This window comes from Lissotriton vulgaris, chromosome 1_1 (genome assembly GCF_964263255.1).
Source record: "Lissotriton vulgaris chromosome 1_1, aLisVul1.2, whole genome shotgun sequence".
Taxonomy (NCBI): Eukaryota; Metazoa; Chordata; class Amphibia; order Caudata; family Salamandridae; genus Lissotriton; species Lissotriton vulgaris.
The window spans coordinates 330,349,580-330,377,533 of NC_141685.1; the positions used below are offsets into that span (position 1 = coordinate 330,349,580).

Below are 27,954 nucleotides of genomic sequence, written 5' to 3' on the forward strand. Positions count from 1 at the left end.
TGGTTTGTGAGTTACAGGGGCTGGGGTGGCTCCCAGAGGCTGAGTGGGTCAGCCTTAGGCTGAATAGCCTAATCTGCATCTTGAGTGGTGGGAGGGGAGAGCACCTGGGCCAAGATAGGGCTGTGCCTGCCTTCCACAATGCTGGCTCCATCTCCTGCTGGGCGGCTGACGACCCTGCCCCTCTCTCTCAAAGGAAAGAAGGAGTCAGGTAAACAAAGTGCTCCAGGACTGACCAGAACTGATTTAGACTAGGCCAAGGCCTCTCTGCCCTCAGAGAACAAAGAGAATATTGGTATAAAAAGGGATACCCAGACCTCAGAAAATTAAATTTTTCTGGAATCAAGAAGGAACCTCTGCCAAGGAGAAAAACTGGAAGACTGAAGAGGAAGGACTGTCCTGCTGTGTGTTTGTGGGCTGACCTGCAGTTGCTATTCTGCCAAGGAGAGGGGAAGGACTTTGCTGTTGCTGTGTCCCCTTGCTTGAAAAGATCTCCAAGGGCCCGAGGAGAGCTGGCCTCCTGTTAAAAAGGACTTCACCCCCAGCTTCCCCCTGAACTCTGCTGTGTGAGTTCTGACCTGCCTAGAGTGCTTAATCCATTTGTGGGGCCTCTGGAGGTTTTTTCATGCTGTATGGGGAGCTGGACAAAAAGAAAAGAAGAATATCTACAATTTGCACGCATCGCTCGCTTGCGGAGCGCATCGCCAACAGTGCGAGAAAATTCCTGTTGTAGCGAAGATCGTCGCAGCGCCTGTTGCCCCTGCAAGAACCAACGCATTGTTCGCTTGCGGAGCGCATCGCCCCGGTGCGGGAAGATTCCTGTCGCTGCGAGTATCGTCACAGAGCCTGTCATCGCTGTGAGAAACCATTGCACCGCTTGCTTGCGGACTGCATCCTGTCGCTGAGGACATCGTCGCAGAGTCAATGCATCGAGGGGCCGCGACAGAAGATCAGCGCTGCGCTGCGCATCGCCGCTGCACCGAAGATCGACGCCGCCCCGAAGATTGTCGCATCGTGCCTGTGCGAGACGCTTCCACCGGGCAACCTGCGCCCCGGAATCCATACAAAGTATCGCATCGCTACCCATACAGATTGGATTCGACGCAACCCGCCCGCTGTGGGCAGCGGGGTTGTCGCATCGCCTCCCCAGGGTCTCAGGAGTGATGTATCTCTTGTTTTTCAATGCTGCAGCTTCCACTTGGAACTTTTGTTGCATCTACAGGTACTTTGGGCTAAAAGTGACACAACTGTGGATTATTTTGGTGCAACCCTTTGAACTCTTTTTAAATACTTATTTTGATAACAGTGTATGTTGGATTTTTGTCATTTTGGTCTTGTGTAGTTTAGATAAAAATACTTTATTTTTCTAAACTGGTGTGGAGTCTATTTGTGGTGTTTTCACGGTGTTACGGTGAGTGTTGGTACAAATACTTTACACATTACCTTTGATAAGCCTGTCTGCTCGTGCCAAGCTACCAAGGGGGTGAGCAGGGGTTATCTAAAGAGTGTATCCCCCTTACCCGGACTAGAAGCAAGGGTCCCTATTTGGCCATTGGTACCTACCTCTGCCAACTAGAGACCCCCAGATCTAACAGGCATCATACCTCACCTTCAAAATATGGGGAGGGCTACCTCTCTGCATGTTTCTATTGATTACCACCTGTGACACAGCAATGACTATGCAATTCTTTACTGACCTTCTACTATTCCCCCTCATGTGGGCCTGGTGGTCCGTGGGGCACCTTCTTCTTTATTTACACTGGTCCATGGAGACCCAGAGGTTGCTCCTGACTTCACAGTATGCAGCCACTGGTTGCCTCTCCTGCACCTCGCCCATGCCACTTTGCACCCCATGAGGACGACACCTCTGGCAGGATCGGTGCATCTATGCGCCGATCTCGAGACGAGTAGAACTATGTTTGCAATGGTTGGCCATTGATTGTTGTGTTTTTTTGTTCTAGGTTCAGTGCTTCTTGGGGGGATTGCACCTGCACTCTTATGCTCCCAACCCCCTACATTCAAATGACTGCTCCACAGCGTGTCCCCTGTCATCTATGGGCACTGCACAAGCTAAGACCTTCTTTGGTGCATGGGGATAGTTTAGCACACTAAGTTGCTCTCCTTAAATGTCCGGGTGCTAAACTCACCTAGCAAGCGCAAACAAATCTGGTGGTACTTCCTACCGCAGGATTCAGATCTCACTGTCCTTCAGGAGACTCACCTTTTGGGGTAGACACCTCTCACATTTCTCACCCTAATTACCTGCTCTACTTCTGGGTGCAAGCCCCAATAAAACTCTGGAAGTAGGCCCCCTGGTAAGGCGGATTTCTGTCCTAAAAGCCAGAAAGTAGCTAAAAAAGAGAAGGCTGCTTCCTGATGCTGCGGGTGCTCCGGGGTTGGAGCTCCCTTACACTACTTAATATCTATGCCCCTAACCAGGCACAGGATGCCTACCTCTGGCGGATCAAGCAGGAACAACTGTCCGGGGTGGTGGGGGATGCTATTGTAGGCATGACATTGATAGGAGCACAACATCTATCAGGGATGGGGGCAATGTCACCTCAACTTAAACGAGGCATCTTGGACCTGGGTTTGATAGATGCAGAGCACTATAGAAATCCGGAGATGCGTGATCCTTCATTCTAGTCACGTGCAGGTCTCATACTCCGGAACTGACTACCTCTTCGGCACTCACTCCCTCATCAGAAATTTGGATACTGCAGCCATCAAAGATATTTCCATCTCAGATTATCCCACAGGGAGCTGGTATGGACCAACAACACAAGCTCACCCAAGGGACCCCCACACTGGTGCCATCCCCTGCACCTTCTTCGTGAACCGGTGGATGTTTGAGACATCCACAAGGGCATCGTGGACTATTTTGAACTCAATGCCCAGCCAGACACTGCCTTACACACACTTTGGAATGGGTTCAAGCAACCATATGCAGGGTAATATCCACCATTGTTATAGCTAGAGCACGAGAGTCCAAGCTGTTACAGGTGGCATGATGGTTGAGATTAAGGCACTGGAAAAAAGGGACCATATGACCCTCACCAAGTGTAATAAAAGCCAGTTAGCGACGATTCTCCATGGCCAGTTGAGGGTACATAGCACTAACAAGGTTGAATGCTCTCTCCTAGACACCCTGAAGCAAAACTGCTACAGAAGGTGGGGGGGGGGGGCAAAGTAGGTACACTGCTTGCTTGTAGGCTCGGTCAGTGTCAGCCCAAGGCACATATATTCAAAATTCGAACTGGGGCGAACATCTGGGTGACCACTGAACCAAAGAGCATTCCATTATTACTATCAAACCCTATATACCCAAGATGACATCCCCCAGAGCTTGATCAACACTTACCTGCATGATTATGATAGGGACCCCATAGATCCTAGCCATGCAGAACTCCTTGATACGCCCATCTTTCTAGAGGAGTTACACCAATCAGTTTAGGCTCTACCCCTCGGCAAGGTGCTGGGCCCTGATGGGTTCCCTATTGCCTTCTATCAGATGTTCCTATACGACTTGCAAGACCACCTTTTGGAGCTTTTCAATTCCTTTTCTCAGGATACTGGCCTTACTTCCACTAAGGTTGCAGCAGGGATCACGCTCATTTCCAAGACTAAGAAGAACCCCACATGGTGCTCCTCCTACCGCCTCATTGCGCTCCTAAACACTGACACTGAGATATTTAGGAAGATACTGGTCTCACGGTTAGAACGCTTCCTACCTGGCCTCATTGGTCCAGTCCAGGTTGGATTTATTCGTAACAGACAGGCGTGGATAAGAGTATCAGGTTTTCAAAACCAGTGAAAAAATCCCATCACCATGATCTCCCAGAGCAGGCTTTTGACCAGGTGAACTGGACCTTTTTGCAGGCAGTCCTGGGTAACATTGGTCTGGTACAAGGCAGGTTTACCAAAATGATGGCCTCCTATGTAGCATCTATTAAAATCAACAACTAGTTTACGTTTCCCATCCGCATCTCCAGCGGCACTCGTCAGGGATGCCCGCTGTCACCCCTTCTTTTTGTCCTAGTGGTTGAGCCCTTGGCTATTTCCCTCAGGCAGACAGAGAGCACAGCTGGCATTCCCTTTGGTGGCCATGCCCACAAGATCAGTTTCTTTGCAGACAACCTCTGACTCACAATTATTCAGCTGTGGACTTCCCTGCCAATGACAGTGGACTGCCTTTACGCTTTCGAAGCAGGCTCAGGATTTAACATAAACATGGGGAAGTCCTTTGCGCTACATTTTACCATACCCTGACTGGCCCTCCCAGAGCTGAAAGCCCTAGTTCCATTCCAGTAGGTTTTGCACATGATCAAATACCTGGGCCTTAATCTCACTTCCCACCTAGCTTCCTAGACGCAGGGGAAATGGCCAACCTTCCGAGGGTCCATTTTTGATGACATACGCAGTTAGAAATCACCCTATGTCTCCTGGCTGGGCTACATTAATGCCATAAAAATGAAAGTTTACCCCCGGGTTCTATATCTTTTTCAATCACGCCCATCCTGCAGGATGGCACCCTGCACTAACAACAAGACATCCACAACTTTATCTGGGAAGGTAAGCAACCCTGATTGCCACACTCCATGCTCATAATGCCCAGAGACTGGGTCGGCCTGGCATGCCTCAACCTTCTAGAGCATTTTTGAGCAGCCCACCTACATTTTATATCAGAATGGGTTGTCCGCAAAAGTGACAAGTACTGGTTCCATATGGACCCGGCAGCTGTTTATCCCCCCCTCTGGGATCTAAACTACCTCCCTAAACAACGCCTGACCACATAATGCCTACTTAGCTACCCCCACTCAGATGATACTTGAGATTTGGGATAAGACTACAATCAAGTGGGGCCTCACTATTTCCCCCTCCCCTAACTCACCAATCACCCATAACCCAGAATTCACCCCAGCACTGAGTCCCCACAAATTCCCCAGCTGGGAAGCCGGGATTGCAGGATGTTACAAGATCTGTTCACAGGTAGCAATGCCAAGTCCTTTGAGCACTGTAAGACGAACTTTAACCTCCCTGAAATGGAGCGACTACAGTACTTTGAATTGCGCCACTGAGGATTGCATCCCTCCAACCCTCAAGGAGATATCCGAGATCACACTCCCTTCTAAAAGCTGGTTAGGACCTACACCAACTGAATGAGTCTGATCTCTAACACATACTGTGTCCTGCAGCACTCCACATCTCTTCATAAGCACGTTTGCCAAGCTAGCTGGCAAAATAGTACCTTGGTAGCATCTCGGCTAAGCAATGGGAAACTCTGCAGCGGGATATTCTCAAAACATACCACAGCATTCCCCAACGGGTAACAGCTTATAGACTGATAGCTCAGTGGTATTACACGCTGACCCGCCTCCACACTATATATCCCTCTATGTCTCCCCTTTGCTGGCCATGCAGTACGGAAAGAGGTGACTCCTTCCATATTTGGTGGTCCTGCTACCTTATATTTCCGTATTGGAAGGAGATCCTAAGGCACATTAAGAGAGTAGTGGGATACCCGATAGCTCATGCTTATACCACTGTCATACTGGGTATCCGACCTTTATCATTGGAAGCAATGACACACGCAGACTGGTCCCTTATTAGTCACCTATTGTATTCGGCCTGTCAGCTCATAGCACTGGCCTGGAAGAAGCCACGGCACCCCCTGTCGCTCAAGGTTTCAACGCCTCTGACATGAACAACTCTTGCATAATCTGGCCCATACTTCTGCCAGGTTTTCACGTATTTGGCAGCCCTTAACCGCTTCGCCGCGGCGGCTTTTCCCGCTGTGCGCGGCATTTTTAAAAATCCCGCGTAACGTGACAAAGCCAGCTCGTCATCCGCGCAGCGCAGGTAACGCACATGACGAGCTGGCTTTGTCATCCGCGGGGAAGGGGTTAACTACGTCGTGGACCAGGGTCAGCGGACTCGATAATTCTCGCCTCAGTGCCTACTCTAACCAGGGATCACACTCGGCAACTCTGGACATTAGCTTGCCTCATCTCTACAACGGCCCCCCACATTCGCCGGGGATGCCTGGTTTCACCTTGGAGATACCCAGTAGGGACCATCTCACAGGGATAGCCAGGACGGGTTCCCCAGCGGTCTACAGCGCCACGACGCCGCAGGGCAGCAGTGCGCTTTACAAGAACACATACATTACATTACATCACATACATTACATATCTCACTTGCATCAAATTCACATGCTTCACCCCTCTACCCCCAAGCTTAAAGCGCTGAAACACTTTGATAAAACACCCCCTCATTCGAGGGCACTTTGCCGGCATTGTAGGTATGGGACCTTCCCCCCTGTGCCTGAGGGCAACTTCCATGCACCTGCTCTGTCTGGCTAGAGGGTCAGGGATGTGGAAGGCTATTCGTACCCTGATGCTGCTGACCTTTTTTCTTCGTTTGTTTTGTTGGTTTTTAACATGACTCATCAACAAGAGTCAACTGTGAACTGTCTGACTCATATCTTGTTCATAACACCTTATGGTTGTCATGTGTCTATCGAACGATGATACACTTAATTTTTGTATACTGCTTTGCCTGATATCCAACTGTGCTCTCCTGTTGTGATGCTGTGTCATGTGTTAAATAGTTTATTGATAACCTTTCAATAAATATAATTCAAGTTAAAACAAAGTATATACACTGGTTATTTTTTATTGGAAAATTTGTGTTGCAAACATATGGTTGCTATGTTTAGGTGGCATTAGAATGTTTTTTTTTTCTTTTTTGAGCTATTGGATTGCAATTTTTAAAAAAAAGTATCCAACACAACAGCTAGCCAATGGGTCAACGTATTTGCTTTGCAAATGTCTGTTTTTTAAATGCTACGTATGGCAATTAGGCCTGTGGACCCATGCCCAACTTCAAGCTACTGTGCATAGTCGTAGTGCCTGTTTTTGAGTTTAGTAGACAGGTGTTGCAACATAAATATGACTAACATCCCGTCAACCTTATTATACGTGCCTTACATCCTATATCACTTGTAATAGGGTGGACAGGGCATCTCTCGCATTTTTGGATGAGTACCCATCTGTCAAACTCTAAATCAGACCCTTAATCATATAATCACACCTGTCTATTTTTTCTTTCGTAGTTTGTTAACAGATAAGTCAAAATGCTCATATTTTGAGTGGAAATACTTTCAAAACTGAAAGAGAAGGAATACGAATATTCATAGTTCCCAAATTCATACAGCAACTATAATGCTATTCATGCTTTTACTCATCTCTACTGAAACATATCACATTGAACTGTTTATAGGAATTCAGAACTTGATCAATCATTTCCACTTGCTCAGAGACCCACTGCTCCAGTGGCAGGCAGACAACATTTTTATGTAAAGATGAATTAGGAAAGCTCTCCACCACTGTGGTGGAGAAACAGATGTCAAGCTACAGAATTCCCTGATATCTGCAGTGGATCTTTTACTTTGAAATGGGAGAGAAGTGTTGTAAAATGCACGCTGATGTCTTGGTACCACATACAAGAACCTTCACAGCCACAGACCCCCTGTATAGAAGTGTGGAGCCTGTATCTGGGTTTTAAGAAGGATGTGTAAAGGGCCAGCACTGGAGAGAAGCTGCAAGACTCTGCAAAAGGCTGCTCCCATTCTACCTTTCTTTTCTACAGACACCAAGAGAAGAAGTTGAAAGATGGGTCATGTTGAGGCATATCCACTCACAAGCACCTGTGCCTTCCTCAGGTCTATACACATCCAGGGTAAGCAGCATCTTCTTGTGCTTGACAACAGTTTTAGCCAACAGAGAGGCTGCTGAGCAGGAGGCTTGCTTCATGTTCAATAGAGAGCCTGAGGAGAACACTACACGCTGTAGAGGAGGGCAGGAGGAAGCCAAGCATGTTCTAATTACATGGCATGAGTGTGATTTATTAGTAGAACACCTAAGAAGCATCTGAGATGTCTGCATGGTATTAGACGTAAATGTAAGAAGTGAGAGAAGCCTGGTAGAAGGTTGGGAGTGTGGCATAAAGGCAGGAATAGATTTAGAGGGGGATGTACAATAAAGGGTAACCAAAGTTGAAATATTATTGAGAGGATACATTTTAGCAGGTCCCCCGATCTTTTATTCTCCTGCAAAGTTGGCCTATGAAGTCATTGCATTCTGGCATTATAAAAAAACAGAAAAAGGCCTTTCCCACTGAGGGGTATTTAGTGACATTTTAACTTTGCTCTCAAGTTTATCAGTGATCTCACTTGGAACCGCTAAGTGGCCAACAGCAGTTACGGATATCCAATTTGTTGTTATTGTTATTTGCCACTGATTCAGCCACATTTTCTACATGTTTGGTATGGCCTCTTTCCTCGGTCCTTTAGCAGTGGAAAACAAAATAATATTTACCCAGTGGAGGGAAATGACCTTTGACCATTGTGTTGCTGGTTGAGACAATAGATATCTGATGTATTCAAAAGGATGATGGATACTTCAAGGTAGATTATTCAAGTTACTTTATTAAGATAAGTTGTTAAGATATAAATGATAACCCCATCAGGGGCAGCTGTCCTGCTGCTCAGCCCTCACCCAACTGACATTCACAAACCACTACCATTCCATTCATCCAACATTCAAAAGGATGATGGATACTTCAAGGTAGATTATTCGAGTTACTTTATTTAAGTTCAGATGTTAAGATAATAAGATGAAACGATAACCCCATCAGGAGCAGCTGTCCTGCTGCTCAGCCCTCACCCAACTGACATTCACAAACCACTAACATTCCATTCATCCAACATTCAAAAGGATGATGGATACTTCAAGGTAGATTATTCAAGTTACTTTATTTAAGATAAGTTGTTAAGATATAAATGATAACCCCATCAGGGGCAGCTGTCCTGCTGCTCAGCCCTCACCCAACTGACATTCACAAACCACTACCATTCCATTCATCCAACATTCAAAAGGATGATGGATACTTCAAGGTAGATTATTCGAGTTACTTTATTTAAGTTCAGATGTTAAGATAATAAGATGAAACGATAACCCCATCAGGAGCAGCTGTCCTGCTGCTCAGCCCTCACCCAACTGACATTCACAAACCACTAACATTCCATTCATCCAACATTCAAAAGGATGATGGATGCTTCAAGGTAGATTATTCGAGTTACTTTATTTAAATTCAGATGTTAAGATAATAAGATGAAACGATAACCCCATCAGGAGCAGCTGTCCTGCTGCTCAGCCCTCACCCAACTGACATTCACAAACCTCTAACATTCCATTCATCCAACATTCCACATAAGAGACATTCTAGCTGAGCAGCAGGACGACTCAAGATACAACAATATCCTTGAAAATACTGTAGTCACCAGTGAAGCTTACATTAGCTACACATCTGTGGATTCTTCCGATAGATCAGAATTTTGTAACACAATCCTAATGGTGTGAGGTGTGCGTGATCCAGTGTCCCGCCAGAAACATCTTGTTGCCATTCCAGAGAGTCTTATAGATTCTCATTCAGTCAACATGATTCTGCAATTGTCAACTTTAGGTTGAATCCCAACAGAACAAGCATAGGAAAATGCAGTCAAAAGTGCAACAAATCACTGGTAGAAATGCTATCTTACCAGGCACAAACAGTTTCAACTTGATCCAGTTACAGAACAAGAGCCGGGTTTAGATTGCAGATAATATACATAAAGTGGAAACGATGCAAGAATAACTGCTACCAATTAAATACAAAAAAAGTGACAACAACACAGATTCCCACTTCTGGTAAGAAACTGGCATTCATTGGAATAAATATTGTTACAGTTCAGCAGATGTTCAAATCCCAAGGGGACACTAACTAGATCCATTAGAAACCATTTGTCACTGGAATTTGCATCAGGTATCATGGTATGTTATGGCTACTTAATGAGTGATATTAGACTGTGGCAACTAATTAGGGCTAATGTGGTCGCTATATGCAACCAGTCTTTTTGCGAACTGACCTATGTATTAATAGATTCGTTTGCAAAATTTCAATTCAGAGGGACTCCTAGTCTGGCATACCCAAAACATTTTTATTAGGCAGATCACAAATTACAACTCATTCTGATTCACCAATATTATATGGATGAAGGACTGCAAGGGCCTCCAGACCACCGTCCCTGTGATTGCCTTTAAAAATGACTCTCCTAAAGAAAAGTAGCTTTTAAAAACAAAAAAGTTTTGATTTTGCAAATGGTTTAGTGAGAGTTGGCAGTGGTCCCCTGGACCACTGAATATTTCCCTTTAAAACTTGCATCCCATGTCACACATGGCTCCAAAGGGGACCCCTTTCTTTATGTGACCCCCAGTAAGGAAATGGTAACTTTTCAATGGTTGCATACATCTGGTATCAAATCACAATATAGAAAACATGGCCCTTCCTAGTTGCCATTCAGTATCTGGTCGCAATCCCATTTTAGGAGTCGATGAAGCTTTATCATCTCCTAAAATGAGTTCTGTGCATGGGAACCTTTTTTTTGCAGTTGAAAACGCTGAATCAGAGTCGAATATATCTGGTGCTAAATGCACTAAAAGTAAAACAATTAGGGTGGGCAGTGACCTTGACATTTTTCTTCTATCACTGCACACTCACTGCACACCCTCCAGCTGAGATATCCCTTTACTTACACTGATTATCAGCAGTGGGTGTGTGGATCAGTCTCAGCAGCAGCTGCCTTTACAGACTGTTAATACATTTCTCTTTTATCAAGATTCTGATATGAAAAGAAGTAACAGCAGAACATCACTTAAATAAGAATTCCTATAAAACCTTGGTTTGCCCATGACATGTCAAGCCACATGACTACAACATTAGATCTTCCGAAGAGTGTTGGTAATCATATCATAGGAGAAACAAGTAATAGTTTAATGGAACAACATTCTTAAAAATTAGCATTACTTTATAAATCACACACTGACAAAAAAACGCACAGGTATTTAGTTAATATGCCCCCAACTATTTGTAGACATCCATCATACAATTTAAAGCTTGTAGCTATGCACAATGCACCGACACATAGGGGCCCATTAGGATAACGGGCGGATTTTGTCCGCCCGTCATCCTGTCGTGTGGAGGGACCGACCGCCATTAGGGCGGGGGTCCCGTTGGGGGCATTAGGATGTGCCCGCCACAGTGGCGGGCGCATCCTGTTTCTTTAGCATTGCGGCGGGCGGTGCTGAATGCATCGCCCGCCGCAATGCTAAAGATACATGTAGAGCATACAAAGCACAAAGTGACAGGCACCACGCAGTGCCTGCCACGTTGTACTTTGCAATGCTGGGGGGTACCATAGGACAAAAAGAAAAGAAGAATATCTACAATTTGCACGCATCGCTCGCTTGCGGAGCGCATCGCCAACAGTGCTAGAAAATTCCTGTCGTAGCGAAGATCGTCGCAGCGCCTGTTGCCCCTACAAGAACCAACGCATTGTTCGCTTGCGGAGCGCATTGCCCCAGGTGCGGGAAGATTCCTGTCGCTGCGAGTATCGTCACAGAGCCTGTCGTTGCTGTGAGAAACCATTGCACCGCTTGCTTGCGGACTGCATCCCGTCGCTGGGAACATCGTCGCAGAGTCAATGCATCAAGGGGCCGTGACAGAAGATCAGCGCCGCTCCACGCATCGCCGCTGCACCGAAGATCAACGCCGCCCCGAAGATTGTCGCATCGTGCCTGTGCGAGACGCTTCCACCGGGCAACCTGCGCCCCGGGAATCCATACAAGGTATCGCATCGCTACCCATACAGATTGGATTCGACGCAACCCGCCCGCTGCGTGCTGCGGGGTTGTCGCATTGCCTCCCCAGGGTCTCAGGAGTGATGCATCTCTTGTTTTTCAATGCTGCAGCTTCCACTTGGAACTTTTGTCGCATCTACAGGTACTTTGGGCTAAAAGTGACACAACTGTGGATTATTTTGGTGCAACCCTTTGAACTCTTTTTAAATACTTATTTTAATAACAGTGTATGTTGGATTTTTGTCGTTTTGGTCTTGTGTAGTTTAAATAATGATACTTTATTTTTCTAAACTGGTGTGGAGTCTATTTGTGGTGTTTTCACGGTGTTACGGTGAGTGTTGGTACAAATACTTTTCACGTTGCCTTTGATAAGCCTGTCTGCTCGTGCCAAGCTACCAAGGGGGTGAGCAGGGGTTATCTAAAGAGTGTATCCCCCTTACCCGGACTAGAAGCAAGGGTCCCTATTTGGCCATTGGTACCTACCTCTGCCAACTAGAGACCCCCAGATCTAACAGGCATCATCCCACACCTTCAAAATATGGGGAGGGCTACCTCTCTGCATGTTTCTATTGATTACCACCTGTGACACAGCAATGACTATGCAATTCTTTACTGACCTTCTACTATTCCCCTTCATGTGGGCCTGGTGGTCCGTGGGGCCCCTTCTTTTTTATTTACACTGGTCCATGGAGACCCAGAGGTTGCTCCTGACTTCACAGTATGCAGCCACAGGTTGCCTCTCCTGCACCTCGCCCACGCCACTTTGCACCCCATGAGGACGACACCTCTGGCAGGATCAGTGCATCTATGCGCCGATCTCGAGACGAGTAGAACTATGTTTGGGCTGGTTGGCCATTGATTGTTGTGTTTTTTTTTTGTTCTAGGTTCAGTGCTTCTTGGGGGGATTGAACCTGCACTCTTATGCTCCCAACCCCCTACATTCAAATGACTGCTCCACAGCGTGTCCCCTGTCATCTATGGGCACTGCACAAGCTAAGACCTTCTTTGGTGCATGGGGATAGTTTAGCACACTAAGTTGCTCTCCTTAAATGTCCGGGTGCTAAACTCACCTAGCAAGCGCAAACAAATCTGGTGGTACTTCCTACCGCAGGATTCAGATGTCACTGTCCTTCAGGAGACTCACCTTTTGGGGTAGACACCTCTCTCATTTCTCACCCTAATTACCTGCTCTACTTCTGGGTGCAAGCCCCAATAAAACTCTGGAAGTAGGCACCCTGGTAAGGCGGGTGTCTGTCCTAAAAGCCAGAAAGTAGCTAAAGAAAGAGAAGGCTGCTTCCTGATGCTGCGGGTGCTCCGGGTTCGGAGCTCTCTTACACTACTTAATATCTATGCCCCTAACCAGGCACAGGATGCCAACATCCGGCGGATCAAGCAGGAACAACTGTCCGGGGTGGTGGGGAATGCTATTGTACGCATGACATTGATAGGATCACAACATCTATCAGGGATGGGGGCAATGTTACCTCAACTTAAACAAGGCATCTTGGACCTGGGTTTGGTAGATGCTTAGCACTATAGAAATCCGGAGATGCGTGATCCTTTATTCTAGTCACGTGCAGGTCTCATACTCCGGAACTGACTACCTCTTCGGCACTCACTCCCGCATCAGAAATTGGGATACTGTAGCCATCAAAGATATTTCCATCTCAGAATATCCCACAGAGAGCTGGTATGGACCAACAACACACGCTCACCCAAGGGACCCCCACACTGGTGCCTTCCCCTGCACCTTCTTTGTGAACCGGTGGATGTTTGAGACATCCACAAGGGCATCGTGGACTATTTTGAACTCAATGCCCAGCCAGACACTGCCTTACACACACTTTGGAATGGGTTCAAGCAACCATACGCAGGGTAATATCCACCATTGCTATATCTAGAGCACGAGAGTCCAAGCTGTTACAGGTGGCCTGATGGTTGAGATTAAGGCCCTGGAAAAGAGGGACCATATGACCCTCACCAAAACGTAATAAAAGCCAGTTAGCGACGATTCTCCATGGCCAGTTGAGGGTACATAGCACTAACAAGGCTGAATGCTCTCTCCTAGACACCCTAAAGTGAAACTGCTACAGAAGGTGGGGGGGCAAGTAGGTACACTGCTTGCTTGTAGGCTCGGCCAGTGTCAGCCCAAGGCACATATATTCAAAATTCCGACAGGGGCGAACATCTGGGTGACCACTGAACCAAAGAGCATTCCATTATTACTATCAAACCATATATACCCAAGATGACATCCCCCATAGCTTGATCAACACTTACCTGCATGATTATGATTGGGACCCCATAGATCCTAGCCATGCAGAACTCCTTGATACGCCCATCTTTCTAGAGGAGTTACACCAATCGGTTTAGGCTCTACCCCTCGGCAAGGCGCTGGGCCCTGATGGGTTCCCTATTGCCTTCTATCAGATGTTCCTGTCCGACCTGCAAGACCACCTATTGGAGCTTTTAAATTCCTTTTCTCAGGATACTGGCCTTACTTCCACTAAGGTTGCAGCAGGGATCACGCTCATTTCCAAGACTAAGAAGAACCCCACATGGTGCTCCTCCTACCGCCTCATTGCGCTCCTAAACACTGACACTGAGATATTTAGGAAGATACTGGTCTCAAGGTTAGAACGCTTCCTACCTGGCCTCATTGGTCCAGTCCAGGTTGGATTTATTCGTAACAGACAGGCATGGATAAGAGTATCAGGTTTTCAAAACCAGTGAAAAAATCCCATCACCATGATCTCCCAGAGCAGGCTTTTGACCAGGTGAACTGGACCTTTTTGCAGGCAGTCCTGGGTAATATTGGTCTGGTACAAGGCAAATTTACCAAAATGATGGCTTCCTATGTAGCATCAACGGCCTCTATTAAAATCAACAACTAGTTTACGTTTCCCATCCGCATCTCCAGCGGCACTCGTAAGGGATGCCCGCCGTCACCCCTTCTTTTTGTCCTAGTGGTTGAGCCCTTGGCTATTTCCCTCTGGCAGACAGAGAGCACAGCTGGCATTCCCTTTGATGGCCATGCCCACAAGATCAGTCTCTTTGCAGCAACTTCTGACTCACAATTATTCAGCCGTGGACTTCCCTGACAATGATAGTGGACTGCCTTTACGCTTTCGAAGCAGGCTCAGGATTTAACATTAACATGGGGAAGTCCTTTGCGCTACATTTTACCATACCCTGACTGGCCCTCCCAGAGCTGAAAGCCCTAGTTCCATTCCAGTAGGTTTTGCAAATGATCAAATACCTGGGCCTTAATCTCACTTCCCACCTAGCTTCCTAGACGCAGGGGAAATGGCCAACCTTCCGAGGGTCAATTTTTGATGACATACGCAGTTAGAAATCACCCTATGTCTCCTGGCTGGGCTGCATTAATGCCATAAAAATGAAAGTTTACCCCTGGGTTCTATATCTTTTTCAATCACGCCCATCCTGCAGGATGGCACCCTGCACTAACAACAAGACATCCACACCTTTGTCTGGGAAGGTAAGCAACCCTGATTGCCACACTCCATGCTCATAATGCCCAGAGACAGGGGCCGCCTGGCATGCCTCAACCTTCTAGAGCATTATTGAGCAGCCCACCTACATTTTATATCAGAATGGGTTGTCCGCAAGAGTGACAAGTACTGGACCCGGCAGCTGTTTATCACCCCCTCTGGGATCTTAACTGCCTCCCTAAACAACGCCTGACCACATAATGCCAACTTAGCTACCCCCACTCAGATGATACTTGAGATTTGGGATAAGACTACAATCAAGTGGGGCCTCACTATTTTCCCCTCCCCTAACTCACCAATCACCCATAACTCAGAATTCACCCCAGCACTGAGTCCCCACAAATTCCCCAGCTGGGAAGCCGGGATTGCAGGATGTTACAAGATCTGTTCACAGGTAGCAATGCCAAGTCCTTTGAGCACTGTAAGACGAACTTTAACCTCCCTGAAATGGAGCGACTACAGTACTTTGAATTGCGTCACTGAGCATTGCATCCCTCCAACCGTCAAGGAGATACCCGAGATCACACTCCCTTCTAAAAGCTGGTTAGGACCTACACCAACTGAATGAGTCTGATCTCTAACACATACTGTGTCCTGCAGCACTCCACATCTCTTCATAAGCACGTTTGCCAAGCTAGCTGGCAAAATAGTACCTTGGAAGCCTCTCGGCTAAGCAATGGGAAACTCTGCACCGGGATATTCTCAAATATACCACAGCATTCCCCAACGGGAAACAGCTTATAGACTGATGGCTCAGTGGTATTACACGCTGACCCACCTCCACACTATATATCCCTCTATGTCGCCCCTTTGCTGGCCATGCAGCATGGAGAGAGGTTACTCCTTCCATATTTGGTGGTCCTGCTACCTTATATTTATGTATTGGAAGATCCTAAGGCACATTAAGAGAGTAGTGGGATACCCGATAGCTCAGGCTTATACCACTGTCATAATGGGTATCCGACCTTTATCATTGGAAGCAATGACACACGCAGACTGGTCCCTTATTAGTCACCTATTGCATTCGGCCTGTCAGCTCACAGCACTGGCCTGGAAGAAGCCACGGCACCCCCTGTCGCTCAAGGTTTCAACGCCTCTGACATGTGATGGCAAAAGAACAACTCTTGCATAATCTGACCCATACTTCTACCAGGTTTTCACGTATTTGGTGGCCTTTAACTATATATCTCACTTGCATCAAATTCACATGCTTCACCCCCCTAACCCCAAGCTTGCAACACTTTGATAAAACACCCCCTCATTCGAGGGCACTTTGCCGGCATTGTAGGTATGAGACCTTCCCCCCTGTGCCTGAGGGCAACTTCCATGCACCTGCTCTGTCTGGCTAGAGGGTCAGGGATGTGGAAGGCTATTCGTACCCTGATGCTGCTGACCTTTTTTCTTCGTTTGTTTTGTTGGTTTTTAACATGACTCATCAACAAGAGTCAACTGTGAACTGTCTGACTCATATCTTGTTCATAACACCTTATGGTTGTCATGTGTCTATCGAACGATGATACACTTAATTTTTGTATACTGCTTTGCCTGATATCCAACTGTGCTCTCCTGTTGTGATGCTGTGTCATGTGTTAAATAGTTTATTGATAACTTTTCAATAAATATAATTCAAGTTAAAACAAAGTATATACACTGGTTATTTTTTATTGGAAAATTTGTGTTGCAAACATATGGTTGCTATGTTTAGGTGGCAGTAGAATGTTTTTTTTTCTTTTTTGAGCTATTGGATTGCAATTTTTAAAAAAAGTATCCAACACAACAGCTAGCCAATGGGTCAACGTATTTGCTTTGCAAATGTCTGTTTTTTAAATGCTACGTATGGCAATTAGGCCTGTGGACCCATGCCCAACTTCAAGCTACTGTGCATAGTCGTAGTGCCTGTTTTTGAGTTTAGTAGACAGGTGTTGCAACATAAATATGACTAACATCCCGTCAACCTTATTATACGTGCCTTACATCCTATATCACTTGTAATAGGGTGGACAGGGCATCTCTCGCATTTTTGGATGAGTACCCATCTGTCAAACTCTAAATCAGACCCTTAATCATATAATCACACATGTCTATTTTTTCTTTCGTAGTTAGTTAACAGATAAGTCAAAATGCTCATATTTTGAGTGGAAATACTTTCAAAACTGAAAGAGAAGGAATACGAATATTCATAGTTCCCAAATTCATACAGCAACTATAATGCTATTCATGCTTTTACTCATCTCTACTGAAACAAATCACATTGAACTGTTTATAGGAATTCAGAACTTGATCAATCATTTCCACTTGCTCAGAGACCCACTGCTCCAGTGGCAGGCAGACAACATTTTTATGTAAAGATGAATTAGAAAAGCTCTCCACCACTGTGGTGGAGAAACAGATGTCAAGCTACAGAATTCCCTGATATCTGCAGTGGATCTTTTACTTTGAAATGGGACAGAAGTGTTGTAAAATGCACACTGATGTCTTGGTACCACATACAAGAACCTTCACAGCCACAGACCCCCTGTATAGAAGTGTGGAGCCTGTATCTGGGTTTTAAGAAGGATGTGTAAAGGGCCAGCACTGGAGAGAAGCTGCAAGACTCTGCAAAAGGCTGCTCCCATTCTACCTTTCTTTTCTACAGACACCAAGAGAAGAAGTTGAAAGATGGGTCATGTTGAGGCATATCCACTCACAAGCACCTGTGCCTTCCTCAGGTCTATACACATCCAGGGTAAGCAGCATCTTCTTGTGCTTGACAACAGTTTTAGCCAACAGAGAGGCTGCTGAGCAGGAGGCTTGCTTCATGTTCAATAGAGAGCCTGAGGAGAACACTACGCGCTGTAGAGGAGGGCAGGAGGAAGCCAAGCATGTTCTAATTACATGGCATGAGTATGATTTATTAGTAGAACACCTAAGAAGCATCTGAGATGTCTGCATGGTATTAGACGTAAATGTAAGAAGTGAGAGAAGCCTGGAAGAAGGTTGGGAGTATGGCATAAAGGCAGGAATAGATTTAGAGGGGGATGTACAATAAAGGGTAACCAAAGTTGAAATATTTTTGAGAGGATACATTTTAGCAGGTCCCCCGATCTTTTATTCTCCTGCAAAGTTGGCCTATGAAGTCATTGCATTCTGGCATTATAAAAAAACAGAAAAAGGCCTTTCCCACTGAGGGGTATTTAGTGACATTTTAACTTTGCTCTCAAGTTTATCAGTGATCTCACTTGGAACCGCTAAGTGGCCAACAGCAGTTACGGATATCCAATTTGTTGTTATTGTTATTTGCCACTGATTCAGCCACATTTTCTACATGTTTGGTATGGCCTCTTTCCTCGGTCCTTTAGCAGTGGAAAACAAAATAATATTTACCCAGTGGAGGGAAATGACCTTTGACCATTGTGTTGCTGGTTGAGACAATAGATATCTGATGTATTCACAAGGATGATGGATACTTCAAGGTAGATTTTCAAGTTACTTTATTTAAGTTCAGATGTTAATATAATAAGATGAAACGATAACCCCATCAGGAGCAGCTGTCCTGCTGTTCAGCCCTCACCCAACTGACATTCACAAACCTCTAACATTCCATTCACCCAACATTCCACATAAGACACATTCTAGCTGAGCAGCAGGAAGACTCACGATACAACAATATCCTTGAAAATACCGTAGTCACCAGTGAAGCTTTTACATTAGCTACACATCTGTGGATTCTTCCAATAGATCAGAATTTTGTCACATGATCCTAATGGTGTGAGGTGTGCATGATCCAGTGTCCCGCCAGAAACATCTTGTTGCCATTCCAGAGAGTCTTATAGATTCTCATTCAGTCAACATGATTCTGCAATTGTCAACTTTAGGTTGAATCCCAACAGAACAAGCATAGGAAAATGCAGTCAAAAGTGCAACAAATCACTGGTAGAAATGCTATCTTACCAGACACAAACAGTTTCAACTTGATCCAGTTACAGAACAAGAGCCGGGTTTAGACTCCAATTATATACATAGAGCAAAAACGATACACGAGTAACTGCTACCAGTTAAATTAAAAAACAAGTGAAAACAAAACAGATTCCCACTGCTGGTAAGAAACTGGCATTCACTGGAATAAATGTCGTTACAGTTCAGCAGATGTTCAAATCCCAAGGGGACACAAACTAGATCCAATAGAAACCATTTGTCACTGGAACTTGCATCAGGTATCATGGTATGCTATGACTACATAATGAGTGATATTAGACTGTGGCTACTAATTAGGGCTATATATATCAAGATACGGGTCACAAAAAGTGGTTGCAATTTGCAACCAGTCTTTTTGCGAACTGACCTATGCACTAATAGATTCGTTTGCAAAATTCCAATTCAGAGGGAATCACAGTCTGGCATACCCAATACATTTTGATTAGGCAAATCCCAAATTGTGATTCATTCTGATTGACCAATATTACATGGATGAAGGCCTGCAAGGGCCTCCAGACCACCGTCCCCTTGATTGCCTTTAAAAAAAGGAAACTTGTTTTTAAAGCTGTTTGACTCTCCTAAAGGAAACGGAGTAGCTTTTAAAAACAAAAAAGGTTTGATTTTGCAAATGTTTCAGTGAGAGTTGGCAGTGGTCCGCTGGACCACTGAATATTTCCCTTTAAAACTTGCACCCCATGTCACACATGGCTCCAAAGGGGACCCCTTTCCTATGTGACCCTCAGTAAGGAAATAGTAACTTTTCAATGGTTGCATACATCTGGTATCAAATCGCAATATAGACAACATGGCCCTTCCTAGTTGCCATTCAGTATGTGGTCGCAATCCCATTTTAGGAGTTGATGAAGCTTTATCATCTCCTAAAATGAGATCTGTGCATGGGAACCTTTTTTTTGAAGTTGAAAACGCTGAATCAGAGTCGAATATATCTGGTGCTAAATGCACTAGAAGTAAAACAGTAGGGTGGGCAGTGACCTTGACATTTTTCTTCCATCACTGCACACTCACTGCACACCCTCCAGCTGAGATATCCCTTTACTTACACTGATTATCAGCAGTGCTTGTGTGGATCAGTCTCAGCAGCACCTGCATACAGACTGTTAATACATTTCTCTTTTATCAAGCTTCTGATATGAAAAGAAGTAACAGCAGAACATCACTCAAATAAGAATTCCTATGAAACCTTGGTGCGCCCATTACATGTCAAGCCACATGAGTACAACATTGGATCTTCCGAAGAGTGACGTTAATCATATCATAGGAGAAACAAGTAATAGTTTAATGGAACAACATTCTTAAAAATGAGCATTACTCTATAAATCACACACAGATAAAAAAACACACAGGTATTTAGTTAATATGCCCCCAACTATTTGTAGACATCCATCATACAATTTAAAGCTTGTAGCTATGCACAATGCACCGACACATAGGGGCCCATTAGGATGACGGGTGGATTTTGTCCGCCCGTCATCCTGTCGTGTGGAGGGACCGACCACCATAAGGGCGGGGGTCCCGTTGGGGGCATTAGAATGTTTCTTTAGCATTGCCGCGGGCGGTGATGAATGCATCGCCCGCCGCAATGCTAAAGATACATGTAGTGCATTACAAAGCACAAAGTGGCAGGCACCACACAGTGCCTGCCACGTTGTACTTTGCAATGCTGGGGGGTAACATAGGTACCCCCCATGTGCACCCCCTACACCCCCCGGAGTCCCTGGGGGCCCGTAACGGGCCCCCGCAGGGTGTCTCCGCATGCCTTTCCATGGCGGCATTGCCGCCATGGAAAGGCATTTGAAAATACCCATGCTAATAAGGCTGGTGGTATCTGATAGACACCGCCACCATATAAAACGGCGGACGGTCTTTCCGCCCACCGCGGTCACCCCCGCCATGCTAATATTTGCAGGGGGGTGATTCCGGGTAGGATGGCGGGCGGATCGCCCCCGCCAGGCCGGCGGTGGCTACCGCTAGCCTGGCAGGGGCGATCCGCCTGCCATCCTAATGGGCCCCATAATTTCTTTCCTTTTGTCATTTCCTGCCACAGTATTTCAGAAAGGAGTTTATAATCATTTCCATACGTACCAATCCAGGGTACTACGAAATTGTACTCCGTTTCACTCTTGGGATCTAGGGCAAATAATATAACATAGCAAAGTGTTAGAAATGGATTTCAGGTACAGTTTTGCTAAGTAAAATACATCATGAACAAGTAGATGTATATTCTTTATAATATTTTTATGGAACAACTGTAAAAACACTTTGTAATTGTGTTGCCAGTGCTACTTACTTGAGGTAATGCATTGGCTCCATGTTCTACTGTCTTGTTAAAGCCCCATCAAATTGTCATTTATGTCCACGTTTATCAGTTTTGGTAATCACATTGGAATCTGCATGCAACAAGTTCTGAGGTCCAATAGAGGGAATATTATGACAGCTATTTTAGCGTTTTTTCACTTATCGTTAAATGTGGCAAAACTGGATTGTGCATTTTAGTAATAACAACCATGTCAGTGTAGTAGGACAGCTGAAATAATTCTATGCGCTTTTGTTTCAGTACCTGATTGGCAGTCAGACCAGGGAAGAGTCGAAATTCATAATACTTCTCTTGGATCCGGATTGTCAGAGTAGTGCAAACCTGACAATTTGTTGGGATGGGTGAAATCAAATTATAGTCACCTGGGGGGATGGGAGGTGGGGGGTCTGGGAAAACCCATTAATTGGTCTACCATGAGATCAAAAAAACTAACACTCAGATTCGTGATAAGGAAGGGTCACTGCAGCAAAATAGCATTCTGAATCAATTCTGTTACTGTAGAAACATGCTAATTGCATACTGTCTTGCTTCATGTTTACATCTCACCTGGGTCTTGTGGGCTCCAAAGCACCTGCTACAGGTGACTCATTCAATGTTAGAGGTAGGCATTTGAACATCTCTCAAAAGTTTATTCTAATCCATGCATACAGCAGCTTGGCTTAGGGCAGTTTCAGGTTTTTAAAATCTCTCAAAGCATTATGAAAACCCACACTGCAACCAACATGCGACAATCAATTTTACGCCACTTGCACAGTTTTTATGCAGATTTACAGTGGACTTACCAAAAACCTAGTTACTAGCCATACATTAGGAACCAGCGCACACTGGGAGGTGTATGGCAGCCTCCCAATGCCTAGAGGTCCTAATACGCCAGCATTTTAAGCCCAGAAAAACAACAATCTGGCTAGTTCAGTAGTAATAGTTTACAAATGTCACTCAGGGGGCGTGCAGTGTGGCTGCAGAAGGATCTACTCTACATATGGGGTCACAGAACTTTACATGCAGTCTTGGTGGAGTGAGTGAGACAAGTGTGAGGCGTGTTAGTAGGTCTAGTGTGTGTGGCCAAGATCAGTGTGGGAGAGGAGAGTGATTTTAAGACATAGGGGCCCATTAGGATGGCGGGCGGATCGCCACCTGCCAGGCTGGCGGTAGCCACGGCCGGCCTGGCGGGGCGATCCGCCCGCCTTCCTTGCTCTGAAGACCCTCCGCCATCCTAATATGGCGGAGAGTCTTTAGAGCAGGGATGGCGGGACCGCGGCGGACGGTAAGACCGTCCGCCGCTTTTCCGCCCCGGTCGCATGGCGACCAGGGCGGAAAAGGTATAATATGGTGGTGGTGTCTATCAGACACCGCCAGCCATGTTATGATGGGCACATTTGAATGCCTTTCCGTGGCAGCAATGCCGCCACGGAAAGGCATGCAGAGAATCCCTGCGGGGGCCAGTTGCGGGCCCCCAGGGACTCCGGGGGGGTGGGGGGTGCACATGGGGGGTACCTATGGTACCCCCCACATTTCAAAGTGCAACATGTTGTGCTTTGAAATGCACAACGTGCATTTTTACCATTGCGGCGGGCGGTGCTTTCAGCACCGCCCGCCGCAATGGTAAAAATACCGGATGCGCCCGCCAGTGTGGCGGGCGCATCATAATTGCCAAGGTGGGACCGCCGCTCCTATGGCGGGCGGTCCCGTTTTGCACGGGGATGGTGGGCGGGCAAAGTCCGCCCGCCATCCTAATGGAGGCCATAATGAGGGTGTGATGTGTCAATCTTTATGTGAGTTGGCACATATATGCACATATGAAAGAAAAGCACCCTTAAAATGATTTAGAGTAAATTAAACGAAAGAAGTGAAAGTGAGAACAAGAATGAGCGTAGGAATGTGGTGCGAGTATGCAAGTGACTGCCCAAGTAACAGACATTAGCTCAACCATGTGTGGTATCTGCCATTTGAGTGTGTTCTTCCCTGAGCTAAAGAGTGGAATTGAAGGTGGTTTAATGAATGAGGGCGGAGTACAAACCATGGCTGAGAACTCGAGCCTGAAGACAATAAATACATCCAGGCTGAAGGCGATGTAGAAATCCTTCTGGAGATGAAGGGAAATCATGGCTGGGTGTGATTGACAAATCCAGACTGGCAATACAAATCAAAGCAACAGACGATAGATAAATTCAAATCTGAATCAATGAGGCATGGCAATGCAAAACAGAAGGCAAGTCATTAAAGCAAGTACAATATTTGAAGTAATGCGCAGTGACCTGACACTCCACCCAGTTCTATTTCTTGGTACACTCCCTTCATTCAGTGTCTCTACCCGGTTGCTCAAGACAACCACTTGTTCTGCAGAGAAGCTTCTTACAGAAGAAAGCCTCCGTCTGTCCCATCTGTTTGGGCATGATCTACTTTCTACTGTGCCCCTGAATTTAGCCTCCACGTCTTAGATGATCGGGAGTTGGAGGCCATCTGCCAGGGGAGGGAGGGCCTTGGACTCTCCTCTCCACTCCACCCCTTCATTCTCCTAAGCTAGATTAAGTGAGAAGCTATCAGAAGATGCATTCTTATTTGAGGATGCAGTTAAGGTTACTTGCAGTTGACCACTGTCACTGCTCATGTGAGGAGAGTGAGTTTAATGGGGTGGAGCCATGACTTCAGACGGGGAATTCAGGAGGACAAGTGTTATACCAAATCGGGGATAATCAACTAACTAAATTAGCAGCACTAGTTAACAGAAAAGTTATTTTGTGCACACACCACCCAATCCAATGACAAATTGCACATCCTCCCAATCGGTACACTACAAACAGTCCTTACAACATGCGCCCAGCATACTCCTGATATCTCATGATCTGAATTTCACTGAATAGCTAACAAATTCTCCATTCAACAATACCAAGCCACACCATAGTTTGAGATGGGAGACATCCATTACAATGCAGGCATTAAAACACAATACCTTTACAACGTAACCATTACAACGCAGGCACCATTACATCGCATGTCATTACAACACATATACCATTACAACGCAAGCCATTGCAATGTACAGCATTACAACGCATGCTTTTACAATGCATTTGTAAGTATAGGAAGGTGAGTATTTGTTTGGTAGTTGTATACATTTTTAATTAATAATCTGTTATTTATTATTTACTATTTCATGTATTTTATGTGTTTTAAATATTTAATATGTTAAAAAAAAGATGGTTATTGTGTATTTTAATACTCAGGTATAAAATGTAATACTGAAGTAATTTAAAAAAAGGTGTTTAATGTTTATTTTTATGATTATTCTAATACTCAGGTATTAAACGTAATACTAAAGTAATTTTAAGATGTGTTTTAAGTATTTAATATGTTTAAAAAACTTGTTCTTGGTTATTTTAATACTCATGTATTAATTTAATACCAAAGTAATTTAAAAAAAGAGTAAAATGTTTATTTTTATGTATGTTTCAATACTCATTTATTAAATGTAATATTAAAGTAATTTAAAAAAAGGTGTTTAATCTTTATTTTTATGTTTCTTTCAATACTCAGGTATTACATTTAATACTAAAGTCATTCTAATATGTGTTTAAAATATTTAATATGTTAAAAAAGGTTGTTATTGATTATGTGAATACTAAGGTATTACAATTTATACGAAAGTAATTTAAATATATGTTTAAAATATTTTATTTTTGTTTAAAAAACGTTATTCTTTATTTTACTACTCAGGTATTACATTCAATACTAAAATAATTTGAAAATGTTTTTAAAATATTTAAGATGTTACAAGACAAGGTTGTTATTGGTTATTTTAATACTTCGGTATTTAAATAAATGTTAAAGTAATTTTATAATTAAAAAATTAGATATTAATTTATAAGTATATATAAGTTTAAAAAAATTATAAGATAGAGATATTATTGTGTAAATAAGAATACAATGGTACTGTTTATTCCAATTAAATATAATAAAACATGAAGAATGATACAAGAGGTAATTAATTAATAAGATATTTCTAATAACTATCTTAATATTTGTATATAATTATTTCAAAAAAATCAGAAAATAGTTTAAATACTTAAATAATTAACGAAAATAAATAGCCAAGTTAGTATGTACACATTTTGGGAATTTTTCCCACGCTTTTCCATTACAGTCAATAGTAGAAAATGCCCTTTTTTCATTTTTACAGAAAGGCATGACGTTGCCGCGTAAACATATCTTTCGTCATTACGGGGATCGTCGCGCTACGGATCAGATGCAAGGGAGATCTCCGTCAAGGTAAGACAATTTAAAAACATTTAAATACATAGGGGTGATTACAAAGGCGGGCGGGTCGCCACCGCCGGGCCGGCAGTGGCGATCCGCCCGCAATCCCAATTGGATTTACCCCGCCACATTATCATTTCGGGGGTACGGTGGCGGACTGAAAGTCGGTCTGCCGCTTTTCTGCCGGTCGGCAATCGTTGCGATTGTCGGCTGGGCAGAGCTTGGGCATAATATGGTGGTGGTGCCTGGAAGGTATTATGATGCCTGATGATGCGATGCCGCCATGGAAAGGCTGGTGGGGATGTGCTTTGGAGGCACGTTGCAGGCCCCGGGGCGGTTGGGTGGCTGTAGTTGCCATGCACAAGGTGGCAGGCACCGCCTGTCACCTTGTGCATGGCAATGCACAACATGCGTCTTTGGCATGAGGCCGGTGCTGCTTACAGCAGCACCCGCTGCAATGTCAAAGATGCGGAATGCTACCGCCAGGGTGGCGGCCACATCCTAATTGGTGGGGCGGGACCGCTGCACCAATAGGGCGGCAGGCATCCTAATGGGCCCCTTAATGTAGTGGTAATGTTTATTGTAAGGAGAGAGTATGGACGTAGATAGATGTAGTAAATGTGTTTTAGGTGCTTTTGTTGTGTGTTAACCAACTATTTCACTCCAGTAAAGGGAGCAGTAGTAGGCCTATGTCGAGTCTCGTTTTTTTCAAACAATTTCGGTTTAATAAAGTTATTAACAATACATTCATTAAAAACATTAATGAACAAATGTTTTTGGAAAGGTATATATTTTTCTTTTTGCGACATGTTTCTTTTAAAAAAAGGATTTATCGTTGTTACTGTTAGATGTATTTTTAATATGATTTTAATAAAAAAGATTTCCATTTTGGAAAATTGAAGATCCGATAGTTTAACATCCACTTCTTTTTCGGGTTTTGTATATACAATGTATATATAGAATCTGAACTGCGCATAGACAAACTTAATAAAGGATTACGGCTATTGTTTTACCCCTCACCACTTTCAAATGCCACCAGCCGCCACTGTTTATGTGCAAGTAGAAAGCAACATCTTCAGGGTCATATGTTCATTGTTCTAAACTTGTACTGTTGCAGCGCAGGATGATTGGTTTAATGAGAATGCAAGGCACATCAAATCTACCTGTTCTCCATTACTGAACAAATGGGCTTGAGGAGAATGTATATTTCCGCATCAAAACCATATGTTGTTCATTGCACCAGAGCAAGTGCAGATCCATCCACACAGGTTGGCAGTATCACGTGCTGGGTCTAGGTGACCCATCCGTGAGCAGCAAAAAGCCTACAAGAACAGGCTGGAGTATCACGGTCTGTTACTCGGTGTCCCGACAGCGAGCAGCACAAGATTAAAGTATCATAGGCTGTTACTCGGTGTCTCGAGAGCGAGCAGCACAAGACTGAAGTATCATAGGCTGTTACTCGGTGTCTCGAGAGCGAGCAGCACAAGACTGAAGTATCATAGGCTGTTACTCGGTGTCTCGAGAGCGAGCAGCACAAGACTGAAGTATCATAGGCTGTTACTCGGTGTCTCGAGAGCGAGCAGCACAAGACTAAAGTATCATAGGCTGTTACTCGGTTTCTCGAGAGCGAGCAGCACAAGACTGAAGTATCATAGGCTGTTACTCGGTGTCCCGACAGCGAGCAGCACAAGACTGAAGTATCATAGGCTGTTAATCGGTGTCTCGAGAGCGAGCAGCACAAGCCTGAAGTATCATAGGCTGTTACTCGGTGTCTCGAGAGCGAGCAGCACAAGACTGAAGTATCATAGGCTGTTACTCGGTGTCTCGAGAGCGAGCAGCACAAGACCGAAGTATCATAGGCTGTTACTCGGTGTCTCGAGAGCGAGCAGCACAAGACTGAAGTATCATAGGCTGTTACTCGGTGTCTCGAGAGCGAGCAGCACAAGACTGAAGTATCATAGGCTGTTACTCGGTGTCTCGAGAGCGAGCAGCACAAGACTGAAGTATCATAGGCTGTTACTCGGTGTCTCGAGAGCGAGCAGCACAAGACTAAAGTATCATAGGCTGTTACTCGGTGTCTCGAGAGCGAGCAGCACAAGACTGAAGTATCATAGGCTGTTACTCGATGTCCCGACAGTAAGCAGCACAAGACCGAAGTATCATA

The 27,954-nt window shown here is 44.9% G+C and overlaps 1 protein-coding gene across 1 annotated transcript in view; it reads right to left on the minus strand.

Annotated features, from left to right (window-relative positions):
- The window catches only part of LOC147747134 (cytochrome P450 4B1-like), a 244,526-nt gene that overhangs the window by 160,856 nt on the left and 55,716 nt on the right, over window positions 1–27,954 (minus strand). The window contains exon 3 of the mRNA XM_086952391.1: window positions 21,305–21,349. Within this exon, the coding sequence (XP_086808517.1) occupies window positions 21,305–21,349 (45 nt within the window). The remainder of the gene's footprint in view (window positions 1–21,304; window positions 21,350–27,954) is intronic.